The 22,688-nt window shown below is 46.2% G+C and overlaps 1 protein-coding gene across 1 annotated transcript in view; it reads right to left on the reverse strand.

Moving 5' to 3' along the window:
• FAT2 (FAT atypical cadherin 2) overlaps positions 1 to 22,688 on the reverse strand; it is a 51,376-nt gene that overhangs the window by 21,114 nt on the left and 7,574 nt on the right. Inside the window, exons 3-13 of the mRNA XM_054718061.1 lie at positions 20,347 to 20,405; positions 18,711 to 19,022; positions 17,568 to 17,778; positions 15,793 to 15,932; positions 14,689 to 14,970; positions 13,407 to 13,617; positions 7,463 to 11,521; positions 5,798 to 5,994; positions 4,685 to 4,838; positions 2,025 to 2,258; positions 254 to 637 (exon numbers count right to left, since the gene is read on the reverse strand). Of these exons, the coding sequence (XP_054574036.1) occupies positions 254 to 637; positions 2,025 to 2,258; positions 4,685 to 4,838; positions 5,798 to 5,994; positions 7,463 to 11,521; positions 13,407 to 13,617; positions 14,689 to 14,970; positions 15,793 to 15,932; positions 17,568 to 17,778; positions 18,711 to 19,022; positions 20,347 to 20,405 (6,243 nt within the window). The remainder of the gene's footprint in view (positions 1 to 253; positions 638 to 2,024; positions 2,259 to 4,684; positions 4,839 to 5,797; positions 5,995 to 7,462; positions 11,522 to 13,406; positions 13,618 to 14,688; positions 14,971 to 15,792; positions 15,933 to 17,567; positions 17,779 to 18,710; positions 19,023 to 20,346; positions 20,406 to 22,688) is intronic.

Here is a 22,688-nt window from a genome sequence, read left to right on the forward strand (position 1 = left end):
AATTCTTGAAGCTGAAAACTGGGAGGAGAGTGGATTGGTTAGGGTGCTGGGTGGGGATGTGGGGAATAAGGGAGGTTGCCACATAAGCTGGCCCTGGGGTGCAGAAGGGACCTGGTACCTGGAGAGATGCAGAGTAAGAAAGGGCCAAAGGAGTTTAAACTGGGAAGAGCTGTGTGGGGCAGATACACCCTGTATGTGAGGAATCCAAAATTCCCCAAGACCAGGGGCAGGGCTGCCTCCAGTGCTCTCTCACCTGTGCGGGCATCCAGGCGGAACCTCCCCTGCTCATTCCCGCTGACCATGCGGTAGCCAGTCTTCTCAGACCCCGGGCGGGTGAGGGTGGACAGCTGCAGCACCTCCATGCCGAGCAGGGCGTCCTCGGGCACCTGCACGCTGTGCTCCGTGTTCAGGAACACGGGCAGGTAGTCTTCGAGGCCCACCACGGACACCGTGACGGTGCCCAGTGTGGACAGCGGGATCGGGGTGCCCAGGTCAGAGGCACGGACAGTGAGCTGCAGTGCTGCCTGCGGCCCGACCCGCAGGGGCTTCTCCAGTCGGATCACACCCGTGGTGGCTTCGATGGAAAAGTGGCCTTCGGCAGAGTCCGGCAGGGAGTAAACCACCTGGGCGTTGGTGCCTGTAGGGGAGACCGAGGGCATTTGGACAGTTCATGGTAAACGGGGTGCAAGGTCAGAGGATGTGTCCTATGAGGGTGTTGGGATTGGAAACACTAGGGCTCCTCCACCCTGAAAGGGAAGGTTCGGGCTGAAGCAGGTAGGGGCTGAAGTCACCACCTCCTAGTCTTAGAAGGGCTGTCATGGGCTAGGGTCTGGGAGATCTGTGTGGCCACAGAGGCAGGACCAGGACTAATGATTGTCAGCTCCAAATAGGTAGCACTTGATCGTTATCTGAAGTACCATGGAAGGAAGGGCTGCCTAGGAAGTAGGGAGCTTCCTGTCCCTGGAGGTGAGACTCTTCAATGGCTAGGAGCAAAGAGGGGAGACGGTTTCCTAGTTCTTTCTCTCTCTCTCTCTCTCTCTCTCTCTCTCTCTTCACTGGCTAATTGAGCATTTGCAGTGCCTTGTAGCCATTCGCTGTGTTTGCACTATTTGCCCTTCCTATCCCCCCCAAATCTCTCACCTCCTTCATTGCCAAGTTAAAGCTCACTTCCTCTAGGAAGTCTTCAATTTACTTTGCTGGGGTCAAACAAAAGAGAATATTTTGATCCCACTTTTATCATCATCATCATATCCTATGTTGATCTGATTACTTTGACCCAGGGCATTTTTTACCCTACCTCAATTATAAAATTTGACTCAAGAAAAATTGGACACACACACATACACACATAAATACATACTACACACATACATGAAACCCCATGTATATGTATGTGTGTGTGTATAATCACAATAAAACACTTGATGGCAGAAGCTATAATTGGCACAATATGGAACAAATACTCCCTGATGATTCCAATATGCCTTGTAAATTTTAAAAGGAAAAGAATTAAATCTAATGAAAATGATGTCATTAAAATTAAAATGTAAGATATTGAAAAGGATTCCACATTATTGTATAGAAAATTGATCAAGGAATTTAGTGCCCCAAATCCCTTTCTTATAGCAAATTAATCAGAGTTAAATAATTCTGATTGGTATACTTCAGATTAAATTAGTATGCTTAAGATTTCACTTCTAGGAATATATCCTCTAGAATAATCAACCCAATAAAGGACATTCAAAATGTCCTTGAGGTTCAATGGCAGGATTGAAAGGACTTCAGGTCTAAGTGGCAATGAGAAACAATGAGGCTGAAATGCTCCGTACCAGCCTCAAAAAATTGCCAAAATCTTTTGTCATATAGCACTGAGGTATACAGTTTGTGGGTATTTTCTACTTGTAAGTGTCTATTAACTCAGTGAGGAGGCACAGTCCTTACCAATCCCAGAGCAACACACAGAGCCAAACCCTCACTCAAGGTGACCCCATGAGCAAATGGCTTCCAAGCCTTCCTGTTCTCACCTTGGTCTGGATCCCGAGCCAGTACCACAGCCACAGGGGTCTTAATGGTGGTGTTGTCAAAGACAGCCACAGCACAGTGGCTGGGGAAGAAGCGGGGGGCGTTGTCATTCACGTCCTCCACCTGGAGGGTCACATCTGCCTGGCAAGATTGGCCGCCTCCATCCGTCGCCTTAGCAACAAGGCTGTACACATCCTTCCTCTCTCGATCTAGGGCTGTGAGTGTGGTCAGGACCCCTGTCCAAAGAAATAACAGCAAGTGAGCTTTCTCTGGGGGGATGTAATCCTAATGCACGCCTTTTAGATACCTATGTGAGACAACACCACCCATACAGCTTTGTCCCAGGTATAACTCAGTCCTGAGTATGGATATTTAGAAAAGAAGGCTGGCCTACACACACACCCCGCCTCCCCCCCCCCGGCCCCAATACCTGCTCACTTCCCTAATCCTCCCAAACATACTCCACCACCACATCACCAACTTGACATCCACACCAACAAGCTGCAAGAGGCATAACATTTCAAAAGAGCAATCAGACAATTTCTAACAACACATAAACTGTGTTTACCCTTTAGCCCACAATTTCACTTCTAGGAATATATCCTCTAGAATATTCAACCCAACAAAGATAATAGCAACATACTGAAAACATCCTATATGTTTTTCAAAAAAGGACTGGTTAAATATATTATGATTTAGCCATACAGTAAAATACTGTGCAACCAAAAAGGAATTATAATAGAGCTTTACGTACTGTCTTGCTAATTTCTCCAAGATATTGTTATGTGAAAAAAAAGCAAGTCACAAAATAGAATTCTGTACAGAGATTTTGGAGATGCATGGAAAACCAATCTGATAGACTATACACTAAGAGTATCTTTGGGGGAGAGGCTAATTATTATGTAGGCTTTCCAATTTCTGCATAATATATGCCTACATTGTTTGAATTTTTGTACAATAAACATGTATTATTTCCATATTGAGAAAAACCAGCCCCTTCCCCCCCCCCCCTTTCTTTTTTACTCCACTAATCATCCTGCAGCTGAACAAACAACAGCAGAAAGAGATCAGGTAACCCGCCTGGGGTGACTCAGCATTCCCATTCTGGAGCCAGGAAGGACAATGTTGTCTCCTGTCTATTCAGCCAGCTTCCTGGGACACCACTCTCACCGCCACCTCCCTGCTCAGGAATCCTCAAGGCTACTGATTCCAAGCCAACTGTTGGCAGCTGGCCCATCATGACCGGGCCCTTCTGTGCTGCCCATCCCCACACTCTCCCCTACATCAGGACAGGGAGCCTACCTTTGTGGGCTGCTCTTCCAAAGGAAGCAGACCCCACCCTGTCTTTACCAGACTCTCAGAGCCCAACCTCTCCCAGGGATTCCCAGTCTGTCCTTCAGGACTTTCAGCTTCCTGCTCTCTGCTTTGTCCCTTAACTAATGATAATGACAATGGCAACCACATCTGTTGAATTCTTATTGTGCGCCAGACCTGGGCTAGGCTTCCACATACTTTATCTCTGATCCTTACAATAATACAGGTTTTATCCCCAGTCTGCAGATCTTTGACCTTGACGCTCACCTGCATAAATCCTTCAGAGGCTCTAAAGGTGGATTTGGAGCCCCTGTCCTGAGGGTCTTATCCTTTGCCCTGTCTCCTCCCCTTGTGTGCACCAGTTTCTGGCCCTCTATCAGGACCTCTGTGCACGCTCTTTTCAAAAACTAGGTCTGTATAAATTCTCCTTCTGTTTCAAATGTTTGTCCCTACTACTTACTACTCTTTTATCCCATGACTAACTCCTCTATGTCAAGTCTCACATAAAATGGTCTTTCTTCAGAGAGCTTTTACTTAATCACCTAAGTCAAGTTCTCCTATCAAAACTCTCCTTAAAACCCTGCATTTTTTTCTTAACTCAGCACATTGCAAACCACTGATTCAATGACTGCCTTTCCTATCCTAATATATAAAAAGCCAGGGGCCATCACGACTGAAACAACTGGATGGGTGACTGAACACAGGCTGCGTGGGGCGACAAGGCTGGCAGGGGGTTAGTGAGGGACGACCAAAAGATTGAACAGCAGGCTGCATGGGGCGACCAGGCCAGCGGGGGCATTAGTGAGGGATGACAAAAAAGACTGAACAGCAGACTGCGTGGGGCGACCAGGCCAGCAGGGAGGTTAGTGAGGGATGACAAAATGACTGAACAGCAGACTGCGTGGGGCGACCAGGCTGGCGGGCGGGGGGAGGGCAGTTAGGGGTGATCAGGCAGGCAGACAGGTGAGCAGTTAGGAGCCAGTGGTCCTGGATTGTGAGAGGGATGTCCTGGGGATTGGGCCTAAACCGGCAGTCAGACATCCCCTGAGGGGTCCTAGATTGGAGAGGGTGCAGGCTAGGCTGAGGGGACCCCCTCCCCATGCACAAATTTCATGCACTGGGCCTCTAGTTAGATTATAAAGCCTGGATCTTTGTCTTATTAGCTTATTCATTATGTCCCCAGCATCTAGTTCAATGCTTGGCACATTGTGCCAGTATACATGTTTGCTGAATAAATGGATGGATGGATAAGTTAATTCCTGTTTCTTTCCCCAAAGAGCCTACCATAATACTGGGCACTTGGTATTCAATAAATAAATGGTTCAATGCTGTAGCTCAGGAAACCCACCTGTATGAGGATCTAGTTTAAATTCATCGGCTCCAGGACCATGCAGAGTATATGTGATCTGAGCATTGGTATCAGAGTCCAAGTCTGTTGCAGAAACTTGCAAAATGAAGTGTCCTGGAGATATATCTTCACTGACTTTGCCAGTGTAGAGAAGCTGGAGATGGAAGACAAAGAAGAGGGGAATTGTGGGAGATTCATTTAGATCTAGAGAGAGGCAGGGTGACACAGAGAGAGACAGAAACACAGAGAGAGAGTTTAGGGTTTAATTATATGAGGTCCTTAGGGAAATATCCCTTATAAAAAATGTAACTGCCCTTGCCCTAGCCAGTTTGGCTCAGTGGATAGAGCATTGGCCTGCGTACCGAAGGGTCCCAGGTTCGATTCCAGTTAAGGGCATGTACCTCGGTTGCAGGGTGCTCCCTGGCCCGGGCCCCGGCCCTGATCGGAGCATGTTCAGGAGGCAACTAATCGATGTGTTTCTCTCACATTGATATTTCTCTCTGTCTTTCCCTCCCTCTTCCATTCTCTCTGAAAATTAATGGAAAAATATATCCTCAGGTGAGGATTAAAAGAAAAGTAACTGCCCTGTCTGCATGTTTATGAATACCTGTAACCAGGAGGAGGTTATTTGTGTTGGTATGTATTACCCATGCAGAAGTGGGCATATACTATGCATATGTGAGCATGGGGGGCAGTGCAGTGTGTCTCTTGAGGCAGGTCTTTATGGATGCATTTGGTAAGAATGATCCATGCTAACAAACTGAGCCATGGAAGGGACTTCCCATTTGGCATGGCAGGTTGTGTTTGGAGAATGAAGAAGTTACTTTATTTCTGGGCATGTTTTGCAGAGAAATAGTCCTTTGTAGGGTGTGTAGGGGCAGAGGTATAGACCCTGGGTCCTAAAGAGCTTGATGACATCCCTATAGGAAGACCAAGGAATTACTTAGAATGATCCCTGCTCAAGGCACTAGTTTGAGGCCAACTGGGGAAAAGCAAGGACCAGTGTAGTCAGTGTTGGCCAGTCTCAGAGACGGTCCCCTGAGTCCTTCTCCTTCCTCTTGCGCTTCCCTCCAGCTTCCCACCCACCCACCCAACCCCTCACCAGGCTCTCACCTGTGAGCACTGAGGGCTGTTATCATTGATGTCCAGGACAAAGATCTCCACAATGACTGAAGCCTGGAACTTGCCATCAGAAGCTGTGATTCTGAGCAAGTACTTGGCTATGTGCTCACGGTCCAGGGTTTTCCTCGAGAAAATACTCCATTCATCTCCCACTTGGCTGATGCCAAACTGGCCCAAGGGGTCTCCCTCTAAAAACATGAGACAAAGAGTCCAGAAGTTGAGCAACTCGAATGAACCAAGCTTCATGCCACAGGTGGCTGCCCACCTGACACTTTTAGAATTGTTGGCCCTTAACTAGGGATTCACAATTCTACATTAAGTCAGTTATTTGTTGTTATGAAGCATAACCATGTCTTCCAACTTCATGGCCCACATGTGTAATTGAATTATTAGTGCAGAAACACCACTCCAAAATATGTGCCTATGGCAGGTTTCTTATTTTTTGTTTTGGAAGGAATTGGAGGAAGTTAAAGGGAAGACATTTTAATTCTATACAAGAACCTTCTAGTATCTGTTCAACAATAGAGGGGTGGAAAGTGACCAATAATACTAAACTCTGAGATCTTATTTTACAGCTGAGGACACAGACTAAGTTGAGGGCCAGATGATTACTAGGTTTGCTTCTGAGTCATCTTTCCTTGACACCATTCACTGGTAGAAGAGATGGGTTTCTGAGGTTCTAAGATTCCAGAGTTCTAAGATTCAACTATTCTAAGAGTTTATAATATTCTATTATTCAGAACTTTAAAGACTTTTGTGTTTTTAAGAGTCTGATATGAGATGACAACATTTTATTTCCCTAAGACTCCATATTTCAAACAGCTCTGATCTAGGATCTGTCTCCAGGAATCTATGATTCTTGGTTGGGACTTCAGACTCTCCTCCAGAAGCTGTGATAGCCAAAGGAAACATATCTATGGGAATGGAATGACATGGAACCTGGAAGAGGGGGGAAGGGACATTGAGAAATAAAGAAACTCTTTTGGTCACTAGTTGACTGCTTTAGCCATTGAACAGGAATTGGGGTAATTTAAGTTTGCAATAGGTATCCACTGAGGAGAGCAGTTTGTAGAGTGTGATTTTAATCCCAGACGGAAGCTTGGAGTGTGACCTTGGTCCAGTTTCTCCCTCTATCTGGGCTTTCGTTCTCCTAGATGTGAAATGAAGGAGTTGGGCTGTTTTTATTGCAACACTTAGGTCTTGTGATTGACTAAGAAGCATTTTCTACTATCCAGAACTTGCTCTAGGCAAAATACTATTTTACAAGAACAGTCATGTGAGAGAGTTCTCGTGAAGTATTAAACTGTTGATGCCTTCTCCATCTCCCAGAAGCTGAGAACAGTTACAGTATCTCATTTCTATTCTATCTATGCCACCCAAAGTAATAAGAGATCCTCTTTGCAAAGCCCTTTCCAATTTAAAGGGGACTCTCAGAATTTTTTCAAGTTACATTTTACCAGCATCCCTGTCATGTGAATGAAAACAGGCATGCCAAGTCTGTAGATGGAGCAACTGACGTTCTGGGAGGGTCAGTGATTTACCCAAGGTCACACTGTTAGTAAGTGGCAGAGCAAAGACTTAAACCCATGTCTTAGGGCAACGCTTACTGGACTTCAGTGCACCCCAGTGACTCCATTCCAAGATAGGTATTCTTACCTGTGATATAGCAGGTGACCTGTCTGTTCTGCTCAGAGATATCAGCATCAAAGGTTTTAAGAGTGGCCACTGGTTCTCCAGGTTCACTGTTCTCAACCACAGATCCTTTGTAGTCTTCAGAAGCAAATTGGGGAGCATTGTCATTCTCGTCTGTAATGGAGACTTCAACCAGGACCTGAGAAGATAGCTGGATGGTCCGGCCATGATCATAGGCTACCACATAAAAGTGGTAGGTCTGGCGGGTCTCACAGTCAAGTTCCTGGAGTGTGGTGATCCAGCCAGTCTCACTGTCAATGGCAAAGAGCTCATGGATATTACTATCAGGGTCCACGGTCAGTCTATAACTCACCTGGCCATCCTTCCCAGTGTCCTGATCATTGGCTGTCACTTGAATGACTGCAGTCCCCACTGGCATATTCTCAGTGAGGATTGCCTTATATGGATCAGCCTCAAATATAGGCCTATTGTCATTGACATCCTTCACTTGGATGTTGACAGACACCAAGGAAATCAAGTTAGTGTCATTGTGGGGGCAATGCGCCATCAAATCAATCTGGTACCATTTAGTGGACTCATAGTCCATGGCCTTCCTCACCTTTAGAGCTCCTGTGTTTTGGTCCAAGGAGAAGACACCATCCCTGTTGCTCTCTGGTGTGGTGCCCTGCACTAGACTATAGATGACTGGATCTTGAGCTGCTACTGCTTTGACAGAACCAATTTCAGACCCTTCTGGAAGGTCTTCAGATGCAGAGAAAGTATACAGAGGTTCAGAAAATTTGGGCAAGGATACTTCATTATCAACCACCTGAAGTCGTAACAGCACCAGAGAGTTCCAGTGAGGAGGGCCTCCATCTTGGGCTTTGATTTTTAAGTCAAAGACCTGATTTTCCAAGCCCACCAGGCTCTCTTTCACTTTGACAACACCAGTGGTTGGGTTAATGTCAATGATCTGTTCATGCAAATCCTCTATTGAGTCCACTGAGTAGGTGACATCTGCATTTCGACCCTCATCTGCATCATAGGCCAGCACCTGAATAACTGGGGAGTCTTTACTGACATTGGATTGAATGGACACTGTGTACTCAGAGGCTTTGAACTGTGGGGCATTGTCATTTTCATCTGTGAGGATGATCTTCACAGTACAGAAGCCCACTTTTCCTCCTCCATCCTGAGCCAAGACTTTAATAGCAATGACTCTTTCTGTTGAATTTTCTCGATCCAGTTTCTTCAGAGTAGTGATCTGGCCATGGGGGTTTATGGAGAACTTCTCACCTGCTAGTTTATTGATGATGGTATAATCTACAGTGCCATAGGAGCCACTATCTTTATCTATGGCTAACAACTCAATCACCTTAGTTCCTACCTTTGCATTCTCTGCTAACTCTGCCTCATAAACATGCTGCTGGAACTCTGGGCTGTACTTATTGGCATTTGTGGTGTTGATATACACAGGCACAGTTGCTCGGAAGACCCCATCAGAAGCACCTACCCTCAAAATGTAAGAAGAGTCCGGGTGCTTTTTGCAAAGGTTTAACATAGAAATTATTCCTGAGGAGCTGTTAATGGAGAACTGCCGGTCCTGATTGCCAGAGAGAATCAGGTACTCTAGACGAGAGGTGTCCCTGCTGTCAGGGTCAAGAGCTTGGACTTTGAGAACCAGGTGTCCACAGGTTGCCAGCTCACTGACATTGGCTTCATACTGAGGTTGCCTGAACTCTGGAGGGTTGTCATTGATGTCAGACACACCGACAACCACAAGGGTTTCCCCAGTGAGTGGAGGGTTTCCTCTATCAATGGCCCTAACCTTCACATGAAAGTGCTGTTGGGATTCATAATCCAGCTCTTGAACTGTGGACATCTCCCCTGTGCTCCCATTGATCTGGAAGAATTTGGAAACATCCGAGCCATCCTCTACAATCTCATAGGAGACATCATGGTTCTGCCCTGAGTCCTGGTCAGAAGCCAACAGTTGGATCACAGGTGTCTGCGCAGGCAAGCCTTCTGAGATTGAAGTGGTGTAGACCAATTGGGAGAAAGTGGGAGGATTATCATTGACATCCTCCACCAGGACTTCCACAGTGGCTTCAGAAAATGACCCCTGAGCTGTGTCTGTGGCTCTGACTGTGAACACGTGTTTGGTCTTAGACTCATAGTCCAAAGGGCCTGTTACTGTTAGCACACCAGTCTTAAAGTCAATGGTGAACAGCATCAAGGGCTCTTCCTCCACAATGTTGTAGATGAGTCGAAGTCCCTCTGGACTCCGGGCCTGGGTGTGGAGGATTGGGGTATATAGTGTGATATTTTCAGGCACTCTGACTTTATAGTAAGGACTCTGAAACAGTGGGTTAGATTTATTTCTTACAATGACAAGTACCTCTTCTGTAGTCTGGAGGGATGGGGTTCCTCCATCCTGAGCAATGACTTTGAGGTGATACTTATTTAAAGCTTGATAATCAAAGGGTTTCTTCAGTGATATGTCCCCAAGATAGGGGTCAATTCGAAAATATGTGTACTCTTCTGCAAATGCATATGTGACAGCACCATTTACCCCCAAGTCTTGGTCACTGGCAGATACCTGAAAGATGACATCCCCTGGCTCGGTGCCATCTTGGATGATTGTGTAATAAGGCAGATGCTTAAATAAAGGGTGATTATCATTGACATCTTCAACAGAAACTATGACCAGAGCCTGAGCCACCCGTTGAGGGGTCCGATTGTCCCTCAGTTCCACTGCCAACTTATGTATGTCCTGTTGTTCTCGGTCAAAGGCCTCACCTCTTGTCTGCAACACGCCTGCTGACTTGACCATACAAAACATATCGGTGCCATTTAAGAGGGAGTAGTAAAGGGTGTCATTCAAATGATTGCCCTGGACGCCAAGAATCACCAGTGCCTTTCTGTCTTGCAAATTCTCCTTGACTGTTGCCCTGTAGATATTCTGGTCAAACTGTAAGCTTGTGTTAAGAGCTTGTGTCAAAGAAATTTTTACCAGTGCAGTATCTTGATACAAGCCATCAGAAGCCCTAATGGTGAGCTCCCGGGAGTGTCCCAGGAGAACAGGATTCAACACAGATATTCGACCATCGACAGGATGGATAGCAACAGCTTCATCGGCATTGCCAGTTTTGATGCTATAACTGACTTCGGAGTCATCATCGCTGGCCCACACCGTGAGAAGCTCCATACCCCGATGGACAGGCATCACTATTGCTACTTCATATATATGGTCTGAGAATCTGGGAGGAGAGTCATTTACATCTCTGATATAGATGATGACCTGAGCAGGCCTGGGTGCAAATAAGATGGGGCTTCCTTGGTCATGGACATAGATGCTGAATTGCAAAGAGGGCATGCTCTCATAATCCATCTCTGATATGATGGTTAGCGTTCCCATGCTGGGATCAATTTTGACAAACTTCAAGGCCTCTTGCTCCAAAATTTCATAGACCAACAAGGAATTAGCTTCTTTGTCTCTGTCGGAGGCACGAATCACAAAGGGGCTATTGTTTTCATCCATGATCATGCTGTACAATGGAGCTGCTTCACTAATTTGGCCCACAAAAGTCGGCCTTAAGAACATGGGAGCATTGTCATTTTCGTCAACGATGTAAACAAGAACCAGGATGTCGGTAAATGCTCCCGCCATATTGCAGCCTCGGATTTTCAGCTGGTAAGATGAAATTTTCTCATGGTCCAAGTTCTTCTGGGTGGAAATGAGGCCGGAATATGAGTTCATGGAGAATACACCATCCTTGTTTCCCTCTCTTAACTCATAGGTAACTTCCGAGGAGCTTGTAGCTGAGACAAGGAGGATTGGGGAACCAACAGGGATTGATTCAGGAATCTCTACAAAGTACTCGGCTTTTGAAAAGATGGGGGCGCTGCTTTCTGAAGGGTGGACATGAATGATCACTGTAGCCAGGTCATGCCACCGTGGGGAGCCTTGGTCTTCTGCTTTCACTGTCAGAGTATACCGGGCATGATTTGTCTGATTCAGTTTCTGGGCTAGAGTGATGATGCCTAGTAGGGCATTGATACTGAAGAAACCCTCGCTGTTCCCTAAAACAAAAGACAAGACAAATTGAAGTTAAATACACCTTCAAGAAGTACCAACTAAGCTTTCTACATTGGTAAAGATACTATCACACAAAACTTGGACAGGGCAAAATTCACATCCCATGTCACCTGGATTTAGTTACGATATAATGTATTATACATATACATATATAATAATAAACGAATATTGTGCTCTGTGAGGGAAGAGAGCAAGTCACGTTCATCTCTGTTCCTCCACAACATCCAACTCGCTAAAGTATTAATTATTATGAAAGGTAATTATTATTAAATATCATTAATGATGAATTATTAAACATTACAAATTATTAAAATTAGTTAGATACTAGATGTTATCATTTTTGTTACATTAATTACCTATAATTAACACTTATCAGTGATAGCAATAATCCCTGGCATTTGTAGAGTATTCTACAGTTTACAACATGTATTAACATACACTTTCTCTTTCAATCTTTAAAAAGGCTTTCTGATATAGGTAATATTATCCAATTTTTGAGATGAAGAAAACTACCTAAGAGATACAAAATCATGATGTGGCCTTAGCAGGAAATGAAAATCACTCCTAAAACTATGCCATACATCCTATGGAGTATTATAGGTCCCTTCTATTGTATAGGCACAAAGATATTCTATTTTTAAATGTTGCATGTATTTATAAGCATCCTCTATGTGTATAGTCATTGGTAGGTTTATATAATATACTAGAGGCCCAGTGCACGACATTCATGTATGGGGGGAGGAGGGGAGTTCCTTAGCCCGGCCTGTGCCCACTCGCAATCTGGTACCCCTTGGGAGATGTCCACCTGCCAGCTTAGGCCTGCCTCCCACAGCAGAGAGCGGGCCTAAGCCGGAAGGCAAACATCCCCCAAGGGGTCCTTAGTGCTGCTGTGGAGGCAGGAGAGGCTCCCACCGCCGCTGCTGCGCTCCTCAGCCTTGAACTGGCTAAGCGGCACTTCCCCTGTGGGAGCGCACTGACCACCAGGGGGAAGCTCCTGCATTGAGCATCTGTCCCCTGGTGGTCATTGCACATCATAGCAACCGGTGGTTCCACCATTCAGTTGATTTGCATATTAGGGTTTTATTATATAGGATGTGCAAATTCTCTTGTAACACCAGTAGTCTCTTAGTTATTGTTCTTACCATCTTTGAAAGTACATTATCTTAGGTCACTATAGTCCTAGGAAATGCTCTAGAGCAGTGGTCGGCAAACTCATTTGTCAACAGAGCCAAATATCAACAGTGTAACGATTGAAATTTCTTTTGAGAGCCAAATTTTTTAAACTTAAACTATATAGGTAGGTACATTGTTATTAACTTAATTAGGGTACTCCTTCAATCACACTGTACATGCACACCTGCACGTGGTATTTTGTGGAAGAGCCACACTCAAGGGGCCAAAGAGCTGCATGTGGCTCGCGAGCTGCGGTTTGCCGACCACTGCTCTAGAGCATCAGTCATCAACCTTTCAGACCTCATGGACCACCAGTTGTCCGTGGTCCACCAGTTGGTGACTGCTGCGCTAGAGCAGGGGTGGGGAACTTATTTTCTGCCAAGGGTCATTTGGATATTTATGACATCGTTCACTTAGTATAATTCACTTAATATAAATTTATGTTGCTATGAAAAAAGCTCCTAGATTTATTGAATTTCGAGTCGTGCCTGGGATGCCTTCACAGGGCCAGAACAAATCATCTCGCAGGCCTTATATGGCCTGTGGGCCTAACGTTCCCCACCCCTGTTCTAGAGTGATAGCTTGCCAAAATTTAGAGAGCTTGGCCCTTGAGTAAATTCCAAATTCATGCCTGTAGTGCTTCTCTTTATTACCAAAAGCCCTGCCCCCTACTGGACGTATAGCCAGGCCTCTCACCTTTCAGAAGGGAGTAGTGGACCTCAGCGTTGGCTCCCCGGTCACCATCCATGGCTCGGACTTGGAGCAGCTCTGTGCCTGGGGCTGTGGTGTCAGAAACACTTGCCTCATAGTGGAGCTGGGTGAAGCGGGGTGGGTGGCGGTTTCCATCTTCCACGTGAATAGACACCCACACAAAGTTCCTCCTGATGGGCATCTCCTGGTCTCGGACCTATGGGCCCGAGGAGGTAATGGGGTGAGTAGCAAATGGAATGGGAAGAGGCTTGGTTAGATTGAGGTCAATGAAATAGAATGCCAATGAAAAATACACCCAATTGTAGCTCTGTTCTTTTCAATTTGTTCTCATTTATGCTCTTTTTTCTTTTAAAATAAGTTTATTAATTATTGATTATTAGGCTTAGCTATTTTAATGGATAATCTCACTTTAGGAGAAAGGCAGAAATTAACAGAGAAACAGTATTTGCCAAATTAGGTCTCAGAGAATATTAGTTTTTCAAGTTGTTAACATGTTGTGCAGGGGTGAAAAAATATTCTATGGTTAAGTAAATTTAGGGAGCACTAAACTAAATGAAGTTAAAGTTTTCTTTACTGCCGGTCTTCTCAGAGCCTTTAATATACATTAATATGCCCAGAAAATAATATACTAACATATAAGAACCCTGAACCTCGAGTCAGGAAGGCTGGACTCTAGTTTTGGTTCCATCAGAAAGAACCATATGATGGTGAGCACATCCCTCTTCCTCTATGGACCTCAGGTATAAGAGAAATGGTAGGATCAGGGCTTGGACTAGAGTGAGACAAGTAGGGCATAAATATAAGGAGGCACTGACTCTCAGGGTCATAAAAGTGTAGACAAAAGACCCTGAGAGTAAGTCCTCCTTAAATTTTGTGCCCTATATACCTGGCTCACCTTACCCTAGTGTTTGCTCTGGGTAAAAGGGTCTCTGGGTCCCTCTCAGCTCTGACACTATATAAATCCACATTGTGGTCATGCAGTTCATGGAACAGGGAGAGAACTGTTGGGGGATATTTGGAGCAAGTCTAAGATTGCAGGAGTTTTCTTGGCAGCTGTCCCATCTCTTTCTTCACTCCCAGGCATCCTTTATGGAAGGTACTTCTGGCAGGCTGTGAAATGTCACAACTCATCTCATGGATTATCATTATGAGCATCAGTACACCTGGCCCATCAAGGGGAAAGGGAACTTTCAGCATGCCCCTAAGCACCCACCCCCACACATATTCATGCAAGTAGATTTTTTACCTGATTTTTCAGTGAACTCACCATAACTGTTAGCATGTGCTGGGAGGGCCCTGAGCTCAGGTCCAATTTCCCCACAGTTACCAGGACACCACTGCTTGGGTCCAGCTGGAAGAGGCTGGCACTTTCTGGGTCTTGGCTGCCATGTATGGTGTAGATGAGGCCCTTGCCCTTGTCTTGATCTGTGGCCTGGACGCGGAGGAGCTCAACCCCAGGCAGTGTGTCTTGGGGAACTCGGACCTCATAATGAGCTTCCAGAAACTGGGGCCTATGGTGGTTAATGTTGGCAATCATGACAATGTAGACCTAGGGAGGAGAGTGAGACAGAAGATAGACTGGAAGCTCCATTAAGTCAGGTTCTTATCTGCCTGGTTTCCCACCGTATCATCTGCCTAGCACCATGCCTGGTGCACAGTACTTAAGAATGTCTTGAATGAATGAAAAAATTTCAGTTATAAATCTTTCAGGTAACATGCAATCTAGTGGTTTTCAAAAATAAATTTTTTTACAGGGTCTTTTCTTTAAATGAAATTTTGTGTGAAATCTCAATATATTGACTGAAGCCAAAGTAGAAATCCAGAGTCCCACTTACTTGGCTATCATTCCTCATGCCCATGGTAGCCCCATGGCCCTCTATCTTTAATTAAAAACTACTAATTTAGCCCGGCCGGTGTGGCTCTGTGGTTGAGCATCTACCTATGAACCAGGAGGTCACGATTCAATTCCGGGTCAGGGCACATGCCTGGGTTGTGGGCTTGATCCCCTGTGGGCAGTGGGCAGGAGGCAGCCAATCAATGATTCTCTCATCATTGATGTTTCTATCTCTCTCTCCCTCTCCCTTCCTCTCTGAAATAAAAAAAAGAATATATTAAAGAAACAAAAACAAGAAAAAACTACTAATTTAAACAAACCCCTTAATAGACAAACATCCACAGTGGGAAGAAGGGTCCTTCCAAGATCACAGAAGTAGGATGTATGTCAGATAAGACTGGGATGCAGAAACCTTGATTCCAATTTAGCATTCTTTGAGGTAAAGAACAACCACAGAAAGCCATTTGTAGTTTCATCCCAACTAAGCAGGACTCCTATCTCCTCTCAACTTGAGAATTCCCAACTGAGGCTTCTAACCTGGGTGGCAATGGTGTGGAACCCATCGGTCACCTCCACAGTCAAATTATAGCTCGACCTCTTCCTCGTGTCGAGAGGCCTGGCGATGATGATGCTGCCTGTGGTCTTCTCAATGTCAAAGTCCATGTCTTTGTCCCCACCTGGAGTGCGAGTGGGTGGGAAGCACACAGTCTCAGTGACTTAGGCAGCAGGAGCACGACATGGGGTTTGGCTGGCAGATTTAGAGGAGTTGGGAGTAGGTGCCAACCTTGGCTGGAGGGACTGGAGGCATTGAAGGAAAAACCTGAACCAGGGGTTTAAGACTGTTCAGAAACAGTGCGATATCTGGGTGACAGGCTGGAGTTTATTCCCCAGGCGTCCAAAAAGCTGTCATTTATCTTGTGAAGTTATTGTCAAATTTTTATCAAGATCCAAGTGATGATATGGAAAAAGGTGAACTTAAGTGGACCGAAGAGTCCCAGAGGAAGACCAAAATTAGTCACAGAACATATTCTGCAACTAGGATTGAAACATGCAGGAGTAATGGAGCTCTACTTCATGGCTTCCAGGCAGTTTGTATGGCCTAAAGGTGCTGATGCCCAGGAAAAAGTGAAAATAACTCTTAGTCAGCAAGAGGAAATTGATTTCATGAATTCTAAGGATCTAAAATATAGAATTAGCATGAGGTTGTTTAAATGTCTACTAAATAGAGATCTGTTTAGTGACATGGAAGTATGTTCATCATACATTTTTTAAACTTAGAAAGCAATATTTTAATATAACCCACTGTGTGTGTGTGTGTGTGTGTGTGTGTGTGTGTGTGTGTGTGTAGAAAAATGACCAGAACGAAACACATCAAAATTGTAACAGTGGATTAGCTTCTGATTGGTGAGAGTTTAGGTGATTTTTATTCTCTGCTCTGCATTCATTTGTATTTTCTCAATGTTCTTTAGAGTACATGTATTCATTTTGTATAAAAGAAAGAAAACCAAACAATGAAAAAGAGCAGTGAATCAGAAGTGGAAGTAATTGCAGGAGGCCAAAAGCTTAAGACAAGTGCACATCCAGTCTCTGAACCAGGCTGGGAAACTGTAATAGGAATGCATGGTTTGTGCTGTGCTGAAACTTTTAAGATTACAGGTTCTTAACCTGGAATCTCTGACTGGGTTTCAGAGAATCTATGAAACCACTAAATTTGTCTGTAAATCTATGTTTGTGTGTGCAACTTTCTGGGAAGAGATGCCCAAAGGGGTCTGTGCCACCCCCACCACCCCACTGATGTTTTTTAAAAATCTTGGATTAAGGATAGAAAGGAGATTCAGAGCAGGCCATCAGAGCTTGGACCCAAGTATGTCCTACAATGAGAATGGACACTTTTCCCCTGATCTTGAGGATAGAAAATATAGCTGGGACCAGAACATATAGCTGGCCTCAGGCTCATGGTCAATGAAGTTAGCACTGCTTTTCACCTGGAGGCAGAAGAAGAAACATAAAACTTGTGCTTTCTCCTTTGGGTCTCTCTGACCACCCTCTAAGATCTCCCAGGCACTTGGGGTAGCTGAGGCACTGTACAACTCTGGCTGTGTTTACCAGTGAGACCAGGAGGTTCTACCTGAGAACTACCTGGTGTGGAAGTTTGGCACAAGTGTTGCCCTTACTACTCACTGCCCCAGAGAACCACCTGTGGCCCAAAAAGGGGCTTCCACAGAGCATGACCTTGAGGGGACTCAGAAGGATCATACTTTGAGGACTAGGGATAGTCTCAAAGGGAGGGGCTGTCCCTCTGAGGGCCTCACCTGAGATGTTGAACCAGAAGAGTCCGGGTCGGCCCTCAACACTGATGACCCCCACCATGTGATTCACGGGGTCTGTCTCCATGACTGTAAAGCTGTAGTGGGGCTCATCAAAGGCCAGTGGGATGGAGGAGGGCCGGGGTTGAGGGATCCACTCAATGTGTAGCCGGACACTGGCCGAGAGTGGTGGCTGCCCACTGTCTGTTGCCTGGATCTGAAAAGAGGCCAAAACTGAGAGTGAGGCTTTGTCTGTAGGGCCAGAAGATCCAAGAAACAAGAAGATCCAGGTGACCATCCAAGAAACAGGGTGGTGCCCTGTGACTGACTGAGCTGGCCTCTCATCTACTCATTCAACACACAGTTGAGGGCTTACTGTAAGCAGGTACATGCTGGTGGTTGCAGGCACAGTGGTGAACGGAACATAGAACCTGTGTTCAAGAACCTCATGAGAAGTGACAAAATAACGCTTACAATGTGCTGGTTCCTAAACCAGACTTACACACATGGACCCTTTACCTTCCCATCAACTGTAAACATAATAAACTAGAATTTATGAGCTTTTACTATTGTCAGGCCCTGCTCTAAGAGCCACATGTGCCATATCTAATTTAATATGCATGACAGCCCCGAGAGAGGCACCATTATCACCTCCCTTTTGCAGGAGGAAACTGGGGCTCAGCATGGTGAATATATAGCCTGGGTTTTCTGCCTGGCCGGAAATGAGGCTGGGTTGGATTTAGGCTGTCTGACATGAGATCCCATGCCCTCACCACTTGCTAGCTTGGCTTCCTACAAGGAAAGTGTTCTTAGTCCCTTTTACAGATGATAAATCAAAAGCTCAAAGGGGTTAAATGACTTGTACAAGGCCACAGAAGTGTAAAATGGCAGAGCTAGGATTAGAACTCAGGCTTATCTTGATTCCAAAGCCCCTGCTACTCTCACCAAAACCTTTATCTCTAAGAATAGGACCTTATTGCCCTCAAAGAGAAAGGCCCAGAATTCTGACCCTTTGGCTGATGTTGGGGCTCCCAGTCTCTCTGGGAGTAGCACCTTCATCGTGCCTGGTAGCTACCTCCTTCCTCCTGTATCCGAGAAAATCCCTAACCGGCACTATCACACCCCTCCAAGGCCTCCGTGCCCCCTCACCGTGAGGATGTTGTATTCTCCGGCCGCGAAGGTGTTGCTGGATGACACCATGCCTGTGACCGGGTGGATGCTGAAGCCCTCCTTGTCACTCTCCTCAATACTGTAGGTGATCCTGCCATTGAGACCCTCATCCAGGTCTGAAGCCACGAGCCTGTACACAGGCCCAGGGGTCACCGGGCTCAGCCTCTCTGGAAGGCGGACATTGAAGAGCTTGTGGGAGAACACAGGGGGGTTGTCATTGACGTCCGAGATGCATACCACGACCCTGGAGGTGGACCTTAGGGAGGGCTCCCCATTGTCCAGCACAGTCACCTGGGGACAGAATCCAGCATGAGTTGCCAAATACAAAGCAGGAAATATGTGTTGCCACCCACTGCAACCACTACCCCTGCTTTCAACAGCCTGGAAACATCAGTCTGTTCTTCGGTGTATGAGTGTGACTTTTATTATCCCAACCTCACCTACTTGGAACCCAGCTCTCTGGCAACCTCACCCACAGGGAAGCCAGCAGGAACAGAGAAAGAACCAGAAAGAACTGGAAGAAGACAAAGTCACAGAGGCTCTAAAAAAAAAGAGAGGAGGCCTGTGGGCCATTTCTCAGAGTCCATTGACTTTTTATTTGCTCATAATTCTCATAAGCTTTGTTCTCCGGTGTCTTTAAGCTACTAGAGGATAGAAGAAACAAATGAGAAGATGTTTATGAAGGATTGGGTGGTACCTTTTGAGTCAGAGAGGCGGCTCAATGCATGAAATGAAATCCAGAATGAGAGAAAAGACAGACAATTTTAGAACCAGGGAATATTTCCTGAAGGGGCAGATGGTCCCATGTATCAGTGACCCCGAGGGTATGAGACAGGACATTTCTACTCTAAATGGTTCCCATTTTTAAAAATACATTGGTGTTTAAAGATAAATGCCTTTCCTGGACTCTGGAGAGTGCTCCAGTCTCTAGAAGGCCAGTTAGCTACTGCTAATTCCCGTTTCTTACAAAGGTATGTGCAGAGCCTGGGAGCACAGAGGCAAGTTTATTGCGGTTCTGCTGAGGAGTATGTGTCCCTCACGACTGATGTCTTTAAGACTAGAGGAGAGGTACCTGTTCATTGGTATGGATAGCTCAAGAGGGGGCATCGCTAGAGTCCTTTGATTTAATTCTGACTAGGTCAAGATCGATGCCTCTAGTTGAAATGGGCACCAGGCGGTGATGCTCCTGGGATTTTAGAAAGGTCTGGTTTTTATCCTGGCCCTGTTGCTGACCTGGTGTTTAACCTTGGGTGACCCTCTCTCTGGATCATGGGGATCCGCTGGAAACCAGACTAACATGCATAGCACATGTGCACTGCTCCCTGTTACTGCACTCACTACAGGCATTACTAATCAGTCAGTGCTTCCTGCTCAGCCTGGACATGGTTTCAGGTTCTTTCCCTTCACAGTGCTAATGAGACAGCAGAGACTCTCAGAGCCTTCACCACCAACGACAGCCAGACCCAGCTTAAGTAGCAACTCTTCCCTGAGCCTAGCACCCTCCTCTGCCACAGTGCTTGGAGATATGCACATGGCCCAAGGCCTGGCTGGGCTCCAGCCTGGCATCCTTCAGGAGGTTTCAAATCCAGTGAGTGGGTTCACCACCATTACTCACCTCCAGGGTGTGTTCATCCTTGTTCTCTCGGTCCAGCTGCCGAGCCGTGGACAGCAGACCTGGGGGAGAGATGGTAGGAGGGAGACCTGAGCTCCCAGGGCCACTTCACTGGGGGTAACTTGGAGGGTTACATTCAAATCCTTGACTGGAATTCTGGTCTTTGGAGAACGAGAACATTAAGGGGAAATGGAACTCTGGAGGAAGAGAAGGGCAAGGGAGGAAGCGGGAGAATACACCTACGCCCCCCTTTCACCATGAGGAGGCTGCTGTGCACAATGTATTGTTGAGTAAAAAAGGCAGCTTGTCAGGAGTTACAACAGGGATCTCAGTCATTGTGTTCAGTTCATGAAAAATCACAAAGTGGTAGGTTTTTACTCCTCTGTTCCTATTGTATTATTCAGCTCTTCCCATGACCCTGGTACAGATGAGCCAGAGGAGGGCTCCTCTCAGCTCATTTGTCCCTTGAGGATGGGTGACTTGGTGGTCTTTAAGTCCAGTTTTAATTTTATGAGGCGCTATGGCTATACATTGAGGCCACAAAGGAGAGAAGATGCCAGTTCTTTGCATGCATTGGGAAAGTCAAGACTGAGGTTATGCAGAGGGCAGAGGGCATCCAAGGGTGCAGAGGGCATCCAAGCCCATAGACTTAGAGGTCATAGCTGGTAAGGGAGGTCTCTTTTAAATCAAAGCAGACCTACTTGTTGGAGTTCGTGGATCGGCTGAAAATGTTCAGTACGTTTCTAGATCTTGTTTAGGCAATCAAATAATGGAGTAATGGAATGAAATGTGGGGATGGGGGCTCCGTGAGGGGAAAAGGGACTCGGTGTTGGGGTGCAGACTCCACTGGAAATGGGAGTGTGATGTGAGGGTGGCCTCTGTGAGGGAAATGTGCAGTCGGACCAAGTCATCCTGACTTTTCTTCTCTAGCTGATGGCAGGCATGGGAGGGATCAGAGAAGGCTGCTGGGAAGCCCCACAGCCAGAGGCCCTTCCAGCCAGAGATGGAAGACCCATTCCTCTGGGACAGTGAATTTATCCCAGATCACCTCACCCACTCATCCCCAAGCTAAGGGGCCAGATGAGGAAGGCCCCGGATCTGCTCCCACCCCCTCCCTGGAAGAGTACAGGGCAAGAGGGCCGTGGCTGGGAAGCCTTTCTCTGGCTCAGTCCTTGCTTTCCTTTCAGCTCCTTTTCTCCCTTTCTCTCTTCTCTCTCTCTGTTTATGCCTCACCACCCTCCTTCTCTTTCCTTGTCCAGGTCTTCCTCTCTCCCTTCCCCCTCTTTGCCTCTCTGAATCTCAGACACTCTTGCTCTGTCTCTCCACCCCTCTGGTTTTTCTCTTCTCTTTCTGCCTTTCTCCCCCCACTGCCTCCTTCCACCTTCTAAGGGCCAGGGTCCCTGGACTTGCTGCCTGTCATTGCCCCATTATCAGTCTCATCCCTGCTCTGAGGTTGGTGTCAGGGAGCCTGTATAGAGTGGGGACATCGCAGAGCCACCCCACGGGCTCTTCCTGGCACAAGGCAGGGACTCAGCCAATTCAGCTCTTGTCATTTCTCCCCTCCAAACAGAATTTTCCCATTACCCCTTCTTTGGCCCACCTTTGACCCTTGCCTCCCCACCCTTTTTTTTTTTTTTTTCTCATCCAAGAATTTTCCAACTGCGGTTGATTCGAACTCTAATGGATTCCAGATCCTTCTACTCCTTTCACCCTGACCCAGCCCAATCTAGGTCTTACCCCAACTCCCTTCCCAGCTTCCTCTCCTCCTTCTGCCCTCCATCAGGATCATAACAGCCAACACTTACTGAGCTCTTACATGTCCAGATATTCTTCTGAGCTCATTCTATATCTCTATCTATTAGCTCATTTAGTCCTTACAGCCACCCAGAGGGTAGCTATTATCATCTCCATTTTACTGGTGGAAAAACTCAGGCATAGAGCAGTTAAGTAACTCCCCCAAGATCTTACAGTTAATAAATGGTGGAAATCGACTTACTTGCAGTGTCTTTAGTAAGACCTGGGGCTTCCTTCCTCCAGACCATAGCTCCTGGCACTCTCCTTGCCCAAGGGCCCTCCCAGACTCCTGCCTATCAAAGTCCTCCCTATCCTTCAGCTCAGTATAACCACCGTTTCATGAAGCCGTTGCTGATCCGCCACACTGAGCAGCTTCCTCTCCTCTGAGCAGTCACAGCATCATGCCTACACATACACCAGCATGTGCTCATTTGCACTGGCTCTATAGTTTTTTATATGTGGTCTTCATACTCCTGATGGACTGAATTTCTCAAGGCCTGAAATTGTGTTGTGTTTTTCTTCACGTCTCGCCACAGCACATGGTTTAAATG

The sequence above is a fragment of the Eptesicus fuscus genome, chromosome 6, assembly GCF_027574615.1.
Source record: "Eptesicus fuscus isolate TK198812 chromosome 6, DD_ASM_mEF_20220401, whole genome shotgun sequence".
NCBI classification, from domain to species: Eukaryota; Metazoa; Chordata; class Mammalia; order Chiroptera; family Vespertilionidae; genus Eptesicus; species Eptesicus fuscus.